General features: G+C 37.5%; 1 protein-coding gene across 1 annotated transcript; it reads right to left on the reverse strand.

The window, feature by feature from the left end:
• Positions 1 to 1,461: 1,461 nt before the first annotated feature.
• Positions 1,462 to 9,819, reverse strand: polr2i (RNA polymerase II subunit I). Its single transcript, XM_034052127.3, has 6 exons — positions 9,638 to 9,819; positions 7,289 to 7,343; positions 6,808 to 6,881; positions 3,643 to 3,717; positions 2,407 to 2,458; positions 1,462 to 1,741 (listed from the first exon to the last, which is right to left on the reverse strand). The coding sequence occupies exons 1-6, from the start codon at positions 9,697 to 9,699 to the stop codon at positions 1,679 to 1,681; spliced, it is 381 nt and encodes a 126-aa protein (XP_033908018.1). The 5' UTR covers positions 9,700 to 9,819; the 3' UTR covers positions 1,462 to 1,678.
• Between the last annotated feature and the right edge of the window lie 283 nt (positions 9,820 to 10,102).

The following is a 10,102-nucleotide window of genomic DNA, read 5'->3' on the forward strand; positions in this document are numbered from 1 at the left end:
CAATGTGAAAGACTGGTGGAGAGCATGCCAAGATGCATGAAAGCTGTGCTTGAAAATCAGGGTTATTCCACCAAATACTGATTTCTGAACTCTTCCTAAGTTAAAACATTAGTATTGTGTTGTTTAAAAATGAATATGAACTTATTTTCTTTGCATTATTCGAAGTCTGACAACACTGCATCTTTTTTGTTATTTTGACCAGTTGTCATTTTCTGCAAATAAATGCTCTAAATGACAATATTTTTATTTGGAATTTGGCAGAAATGTTGTCAGTAGTTTATAGAATAAAACAAAAATGTTCATTTTACCCAAACACATACCTATAAATAGTAAAACCAGAGAAACTGATAATTTCGCAGTGGTCTCTTAATTTTTTCCAGAGCCGTACATATAAACTATGTATAGTGTTAACCACTACTCCACACTGCTGCCCATTTTAGTGTTCCATACTAAAAGTCAATATGCATGTTACATTGGTTTTAAAGTACATGAGGATAACACATTACTTCCAGTAAAAGGTAATAAAACATTTCTTTGGTCTCGCATTTTCCTATATAAAAAAAAAAACAAAAAAAAAACCCACAAACATTATGATAAATGTGAATGGCGATTTATTGGGAGCTCTTAGGTGAAGAAAATATATCAAATCGCTCCATGCAAACACTTCAATTATACACTTCCAATTTCAAAAGGCTGCATGAACTAAGGCGACATTTTAAGTCCCCAGAGTAACTGTGGCAGCTTCGGCTGCAGTCTGCCCAACATCATTTGCAGCAGCGAGCGCAGCGACAGCTTCCAACACCTCCTGTATTGGTCACATGGGTGCTATCTTAGTAAACAGCACTCGCAGAAAATGCAATTTATGCCCCTTAGCGGCATCATAGACATGTTGATTGATCTATACTTTTAATTGACAGGATTGCCAATTAAATTATGTATTTAATTTTTTTTGTAAATATAGGAAATTCATTTGCTTTATTCAATTTTTGCTAAAGTAATGTAATAAGTTAAATACAAGACAACATTTATATAAATAATTTGCAAATGTTTACTGTTAACTTGATACAAAAAAAAAGTTAGTCTAGTCATTCATTATTATAAAAAAAGTGAACCGAGTGTTGTTCTCTTACACCTTTAACATAATGCGGGCATGTTTCATCTGGGAAACGATGACATCTGTGAAGTGATGGCAATACCCATTAGATAAGATTTACTGAAAGTATTCGGTTAGCTCTGCAGTCGTGTAGTGCAGCACAGTATCACAGAGTACAATTACACCTGATGCATGGGGCCCGCGGAGCTCTGTTCAATTAATCTACACAGTGGAACATCTCAATAATCTCTCATTGCTAGAAGAAAAGAAGTTGGAAAGTTATATTTATATACTAGTATAATCAAAAATAACCAGGATTTCTCCTGCTCTGTCGGTGCCAGTGTAAAATAAAATCTCTTTAAAATCGGTTTTGTAAAAATGCATTTATTAAAACTGGTACACCATTGATAACACGTGTATTAAATAATTACAGCAGTTCCTTATACAAAAGCATTACCATTCCCCTAGTAGTACAGATATCTACAAGTCAGGATGTAGAACAGGGGATGCCTTCTCTGGATTGCAGCCAGGTTTCCGTGGAAACACACCTAGTCCCTCCTCCTGCAAGAGGCAACAGGGAGCCCCTCACTCAGTCCAGCGGTGGCCACAGTGGGGCGCTGTGCACACATAGTACAGTCTCATGGCATCCTGAAACGAGACATCTTACAGTCAGGTACCAGCCAGCTCTGCTACAGCAGGATTGCTAATACAAAGGACATACGTGGTCTGTTAGTGGGTGATGGTTAGTGTATATAATAAAATCATAACTTTTGAATTAGGTAATGCGTTCCATAATAAATAAGATACCCTCAGTGCAAAAGAAAAAAGTGCATGAAGTGCATAAACGTGTAATAATAAAATCGCACCGTACCTGAAAGGTTACAAATATTTGTATTAAAAAAAATCAGATTATAGCCAAACGCAATCTGAAACATGTATAGGAGGCTAGAAGTGTATGATAAGTGTGGTGAAGATCAGTAAAAAATAGGAGAAACGCATTACGGTCCCCATTGTTTGAGTGATTTATAATTATCATACCATACGTCAATTCCATTCATATAGCATTTTTCATGTACAAGTATCCTATGGTGCTTCACAAATATAGCTAAACTACAGCTATATACAGCTAGAACTGCAATGAACACTAAACTGCCCGCTAGTACAAAACCAAATGAAAAAATATGTTTTAAGCTTAGATTTTTAGATATCATTGCCTTTTAATTTAAAAATAAAACTAAATCAAGAGGTAGTCATTTTGATCTAAAGTAAAGTACAAAAACAGCTCCAAGAGAGGAGGAGGGTGAGGTCATTACCTCAGCTTTCATACTGTGGGACTGGAAGAACACCGCCTCCTTGTGGCCACACCTGGAACAACAATTACATTGAAGACAGCAGAAAATGTTTAGTGTGTGCACACTTTCAGACATGATAGCAAACCTTGCCTTTTATTACATGACCTGAAACACTAAGGCGTCACTGTGCTCAATGACGAGCAAGATTGGTCACTGTGGAGGATATTGATGCTTTATGAATTTAGGCTTTCGAGGAGCAGCAAGGAAGCAAAATAAAGAAAAGTCACTAGAAGCCTCTTGCATCTGTGTGTGTTTAAAACTCATGGTCACTTGTGAACCGAGCAGAAGGATTCAAACATCACACAATTCGGTGACACAATTGGCAGTCTCTACTTTTATGAGAGGTGCAAGGACTGAATTGCAGACAGGGGGTCAGGATTGCAATAAAAAATAAAACCATGTAATGTCAGTAATATATCTGCTGCCCCAGCTGTCAATACAAAACTAGATTGACATCCAACCTTTAAGAGTTCAGTGGTTACCTCTCATCAAATTGACAGCGTATTTGCACTTTGCTGTGTCATACAAAGAGTGCAAGAGAAAGTACAAACGTCATTAAATCTAAATAAACAGGCAAAAAGCTGGCATTAACATACTTAATCAGTTTCTATAGAACCTGTTGTGGTTTAGAATGCTTTAGCATTCACATTCTGAGTGCGATATCTACGCTCATCAACATTATAGTAGTTTTTGCTAACAGGTTAGAATGGGGACGCAAATGTATGTTACTGTAAAAATGTAAGTGACACAATGGGTTCCTCCTTATGTACCCAGACTTTAATACTACAAATGAACGTGTACAGTTGGCTCTGCCTCTTACAGTGCAAGAGCACTTTAGATGGGACTACAAAGTGTGAAACAACACAACACTTACAGAAAAATAATAAAATGTGCAGGAATGTTCTGAAATCTGGCATTCAGACTGGCTAAGAGTGGCTTCATGACTTAAAATCTCGATTACTTGTGCTAAAGAATGTCCTACCAAGTTTCGTCACAATTGGATAAGAGGTTCAGTAGATAGAACTAAAAAATGAAGATTGTGACAAAGACCTGTGTATCTTCTTTTACTCCCAGATTCTGATACACATTCACATTAACGTACTGCAAGTAAATCTCTGGAGTGTAGGGGTCCCTCTATGCTTCCTATATCGGGGTAATAAACGTACCAGGCGGCTCGGGGGAGTTTGGGACACTTACTTGGGACAGGGGTGATCTTCAGTCCGAGGTAGAGTGGGGTCCTGAGACACATCCGCAATGATCTGGGTGAGCTCGCTGAAACAAGGACAACACCACATTACAGCTCCCACCTCCAAGCACTATTTGTTAAAATAGTGTGCACTGTTTTGTACCTCATTACCACCCTATACTGTGCCTTATACTGTCATATCTATCACATTCATTTTTATAACAGCTGCTGCAGTTTTTGGCCATCAATGAAAATGAGAATTACCTAGCTATTAATTGATTGATTGATTGATTTACCTGGTTATGGATCGATTGCTCTCCCTGAAAAACCTCAATACAGTGACACAAAGGCTGCACCCACCCCTGCTGGTTTGTGGGACATTTCTTGTCCATGAACCCCCTTGTTTACTGATTATCCTCGATAAATAATTGCCTGCTTCTCTAATACATGCAGAAGTTTAATGAGCAAAGCATCCTACAGGTGCACTGATACCTTTAATGCTATCAAGGCACATTTTACCATGTGTATGAACATGAATAATGTTTAATTACTCATGTATTATTATTATTTATTTCTTAGCTGACGCCCTTATCCAGGGCGACTTACAATTGTCAACCATCTTCCTGCGACCTGGTCGTCTGCAGCTGATTCACCACCCCTCAGTAAAAGAGCGTGTCAGTCAAACAGCGGAGCGTCATTATTGAGAAATATAAAATCTGGATTAAATATATGGGTCATTTGGGTGGAAGCAGGGAGAACGACCAATACAGGATGAAAAGATCAACAAAGCAAATACTCGAAATGAAAGTAAAGAATAACGTATGTGAGTTTATGGGTAAAATTAGCTACAGTACATTCGAATCAGTCTTGCAGCAGGTGAATTCGAGAAACAAAAAGTATTTTAACAGTAGCAGACGTCCCCTGCAACTAATTGTTAACTATCCCCACTTGCATTCAACTAAAAAGGTACATCATTAATTTAGTAATGAAGTATTGTATAAAAAATGTACATATCAGAATCCTTTTAACTGACCGCAGGGAAACTACATGCAAGGTAGCTTCTGCTTCTATCAGGGTAGCACTTAGCAGCAAATCATTAGACCATGTAAATATTTCACATACATATACAAGCATAACACTTGTACATTATTTTCATTAATTTATATCTACAATAAAGATAATACATCAGACACTGGTGGCAAAACAGCAAAAAGAAGAAATAAAATATTTAAGCACTAAATGAAAGTACATGCATACTACATACATTTAATCTGTGCCAGCAAGTATGCCAGTGTATTTTATTTTCATTAACCAATTCCAGATGTCACTAAAACGCATTCAACGGCACAAAAGCAGTTACACATTTCTTCCTATACCAGCCGCAGCCAAAACAAGTAATCAGTCTGAAGAAAATGTCCAGGCTATTGAACTCGTCAGAGACTGAAGCAAAGTTAGCACCTGTGACTAGCAGTAGTAAATCGAAGACTGAGTGGAAAAAGTGATTCATTCAGTGGAATGCTAAATAGAAGAATGTCCAACAGTTCGCAAGCAGGTAATTTAGTTGTTGCTATTTTGTTTTTTGCATCTAGCAATATATAATAAAATATTTGCTGTGTGAATCTTGCACTGTATGTCTTCCTGATGTCTGATGGGGGAGAGGAAATCATGGTAAGAACGTGGCTTTTGAAATCTTAACTTGGCTACTACTTTCAGAATTTGGCTATTTTCAAAGTACATATAAAATGGTTATCGTTTCTTGTTATCTGAAAGGCAGAATGACTGTGAGGGATCACCAACAATAACATTTATCAACGATAATCGATGTATTGCCGTTTTATTTTTCAAAATAAACAAACCATTATTTTTTTTTAATAGAAGACCCAATAAATAAAAACACTGTTGTGCATAACAGTTAAACAGAAAGGCACAACTTATATTCAAATTAGAACACTTTTGATTTATAAAAAAAACAAAATAAAGGAGTTTAACAACTGAAAAGAAGCAGCAAACTCACACACAAGGTTTTAATGCAAACCAGCAACAGGAGACATCAAACTGGGTTCTAATTTGATGCATCGATTCACCAATACGTAAATCGAAGCTCAGGAAATTTAAGGACAGATGATCAATAATCGATGCATCAATTGATTGTTGCACTTCTACCAACAACCCCTGCTGACCTTTCTCCACCTTTTTCACCCTCCTCAAACCCCCACCCCCTCCCCACTGTTGACTGATTTCTGCAATGTTGATCAGTGCAACATTCAATGCTAAACCTGTATACAACCATTTTTGGGAGTAAAATAAAGAACAAATGTCCCACTCAGTAATTCTGCATACATTGCCCTACCTGGGTGCAACTTGCTTGCAAGCCTGTTATTCTGCCGTGTGTATTTTGTTGCTGGTTTTACATTAATAATGTGATACGGACTCTGTTGACTTCACATGCTTCTATATTACAACAAAAGATAACGTTATTTTTCCCCATATAAAACTTTGACAACCCAACTAACCATGGGTTTACATTTTAGTTATGTGGTCACTATCCTTACAGGAGCTTTTAAAAAGTACAAACAAAATGGATAGATAAATGAAGGGTTCCTCCATTGTATGCAGTGTTTGCATTCAAAGACTGCTTAGTTACCATAGTTTCAGTATTACTTTTGAAAGCCCGGTTAAGGATTCAGATCCTACACTATGACTTGAAAATGATTATCCCTGGCACTGTGTTAGAAGAGCACAACACCGTGAAGGTGGAATCATATTCTCCGTCCTACAGAACTATGAAACACTCACGAGAAGTCACATTCCCATCAGAAACTATTAGCAGCAGCTACGCTAACATTTCAGTGTCAATCTCTCATTCAGAATTTCAGTGACAAAGCAATCCAAACATACAATAGTGCTACACTTAGAAATACTTAGAAAGAAACTTAAACTCAATGACAGACTACAATGTCTTTACTGAGAAAAACTCTCAAAACGTTTGTGGTTGAATGTATTAAGTTTTCTTCAGTGAAGAAGAAGACGTCGTCAAAATGTTTGTCTTTGACTTTATTTTGTTTCTTTTAGCATGTCTAAAGTCTCCAGTAGCCTGCCCTGCTGCATTGTGGATCTGCCGAGGGTGCTTTCACCCCCGCAGGTATAAGAGTTCAGAGTCTCGGGTCTCTACTTACTCCACTTCGTGAGTGATCTTGTTGACGTAGATACAGCTGTTGTCTGCCTCCTGCTGGTAGTCGCAGTTCCGGCACTGAAAAAATACAAAACAGGCACACAGACAGACAGGTCAGAAGTGCTCATTTCTGGAAGGGCTCATACTGTTATTCAATGGGAGCCTGAAATCAATCAGTAGCATTCTCTGCACTAAAAAGGTAATGCAAATATATCATCATACCAGCACAATTTTTTACTTTTAGAACCACTCTGCTCAATTTACTTAGTAGGGATAGAGTAGTGTGTGGGTGTCATTTTAAAAGCGCAAAGCCAGAGCCCAGTCTGTTAATAGAAAACAATAGGTAGGTACTAGGATGTGAACGGAGGCAGTAAAGCAGCCTGTGGCAGGATAATGTCTGGGGGAAAAAAAGAGCACCAGCAGTTCTGAGCAGTTTTCTATTTAAAGCCTTGGTTATATCACTGCTTTAACAGCGCTGAACTTACCGCATACAACAGGATCCTGTTCTCTTTGTCTTCTTTGGGATACAACATGTTGTTGCTGAAAAAAATAAAATAAAAAAAGAAAGTTAGATACTAGGGTTGAGTCTGAATATTCGAGTATCTAAATAAAATTACTACTCTTCGATCAAGTTTCGAATACTCGTTCATTTCTAAAACAAATGGAAAAATGCACAAACTTGGCACAGTATTTGATAATTGACAGGGAGGCGGGCACCCTTCATTACCTAGCTCTGCTATTGGCTAAGGGAGTATATGAGCAATGAAAATGGTATCTTAAAAAAAATAAAAATGCAACCCCTCTGCTGTGTATTATTATTTCTTACTTTGTTTATTTTTTTACTTTAAATACATTAGATGCCTTAGATGTTTCTTCAGTGTTACTGTTAATGTTTATCTATATTCAAAACTTTTATTCTTGGTATATTTGAATATCTGATTTGAAATTCCTACCCCTATTAGATACTGCTTGAATGGAGTCTGCAGTCTGGTCCATTCCAGGTTTTATTATACAAATGAATCCCTGTAAATCGTATCTAGGCCTATTTGTATTACCATCACTTAGGAAGTCTCACGTGTTCTTATATGAAAGATGCACACATTATGCTAAACGTGGATTTGATTTTTAGAGGTATTTTTTCCAGAGCATCTGTAAAGAATGAACCTGAAGTGTGTCTCTTGCACTCATCCACACCGCACTTCCCATTGAAGGAATGCATTCAATACAGGCAAGTTGTTTCTGGGAGTTCGAGTCTCTGTAGGAAAAACAGTTCCGAACTTTTTTTTTTTAAACAATAAGTTTTCCTGAGAAAAAAGGAGGCACATTTCTAAACTAACAGCTTCAAATAAACTCCCATTAAAAAAATCGAATTTAACTTGACCATAATGTATGTGCATGCATACATACATCTCAGAATTTGTTATAATTACATTTTTTAAAAAAACAGCAGACAAGTAATTAGAATTCTTGCCTTGGACATCATTTGCAGATTGTGCTGATCGCCACTTAAGTACAGATGTCCCAGTGGCCAAAAATAAATAAAAATGACTTGATTCAAAACTAACATTAAACTGTTTTATTTCAAGTGCGAACATTTTACACTAAACGCTGCAGTAAACACAAACACATATATATATATATATATATATATATATATATATATATATATATTGCACTAAATCTTCAGTCATTTCTGTTTATATTTTTTAATTAAAGTTTAGCATCGTTAGTTGGTTCACCCTTTCATGGATTACCTTTGGGCTGTACAAACCTGCCCATATGCCGAAACGTTTCGCTCGCCTATCGCTTGGCCAGGTTTTCAATGTTATGAAAGTGTGGTTCTGCAGACTTCCAGAAAGTCAGAGGAAGGTCACGACTGCATTCCTTTGCATGAAACCGGTAGCCTTCTAATTCAGTATTGCAGACCCTGTTGAAACCAGGTATGGAATCCAGGGAGAGCATCCAAGTTTAACGTAAGTGCTTGCAGGGGATCAAACACCCTCACCGCTTTAAGGAGCTGGTGTGCTGGCTGGGTGAAACTGGGCTTTCTTTCACTGCGATCGGGGTCGGTGTATGCTTATCTACAGTTTAATTAAATGTTTGAATACTTTGGCTTTGAATCCCTGCGTCACCGCTGTGCTGCTCACCTTTAAGTTATTGATATGTGTTAAGTAAGTCAGCAACTTAAGTTTATCGTAGGCTTGATGAAAACGAATCTCATGGCTTTCAAACCTTTGATTAAATCAGCAAGTTTTTTTTTGCTGAGTTGCATCTGTAAAATTTCAGAATTGTCCAGCAGACGTTTCAGCTCCTTAACACTTCCAGATGAACTTGCTTACCCTAAACACATGGCATAGAGCAGTGTTTCCAAATCCTGGTGGGAGACTCTAGCGGCTGCTGGTTTTCATTCCATCTGAGTTCTCAATTACTTAATCAAACCCTCAATTGAACTATAATGTGCTTAATTAGACTAATTGTTCTCCGCGCCTAAAAAGTTGCCGATTTCAAGTTACTTATACAATTGTATAGTTAACTTGAAATCTCCGATACGCGATTTACAAAAGGACCTGACTCATAACAATACTACTACAGGTATAATGATTAAATTACATAATTTGCATCTGAGTAGTGCCATGGCATTAGGGTACGCTGGAGAACTGCAACTATAAGACTGAAGTCAGACTTTTCAACTGGACAGAATAATTGCAGCAGGTATCAAAGGAGGATGACATCGCATAATTCATGGCACAGTTGCTACAGAGTACTGATTTAGTATAAACTCTGAATATGAATAGAATAAAATAAAATAACCGTAATGTAAGCTACAAACTCACCACTCCTGACAAAACCTGATGCCCACAAAGCCGGGTCCGTACGTGCCACCTTCCAACTCCATTTTTTTTCAAAAACTATCCAGTTGTATTTATTCCCAACCTCACAAACACACACACTACGTTTCTAACGTGGAGTTCCGCCGCCGCACACACTGCCGAGGCTCAGATGGCGGTAGGAGCTGACAAGAACAGTCACTTGAAATTGCAGCGCCACCATGCGGAGGAGGAGTGAACAATAGATTAATTGTGGCAAGGTACCATACCCGTGATTTAGATGTTATTTTTTGTGGTCAGTCATGTTGTTATTTATGAGTTATTCTGTAAAATACTATACACTAAAATATCGAAAACTTTGAATAATAAACGCTACCTCTGTAGTTTAAAGCAGTCTTTTCTCTTTAACACAGTTGAAATTATCAGACAGTATGGACCATTTTGTGCGCCAAATACACGGTCTTTAATCTC

Source organism: Acipenser ruthenus, chromosome 22 (assembly GCF_902713425.1).
Source record: "Acipenser ruthenus chromosome 22, fAciRut3.2 maternal haplotype, whole genome shotgun sequence".
NCBI lineage: Eukaryota > Metazoa > Chordata > Actinopteri > Acipenseriformes > Acipenseridae > Acipenser > Acipenser ruthenus.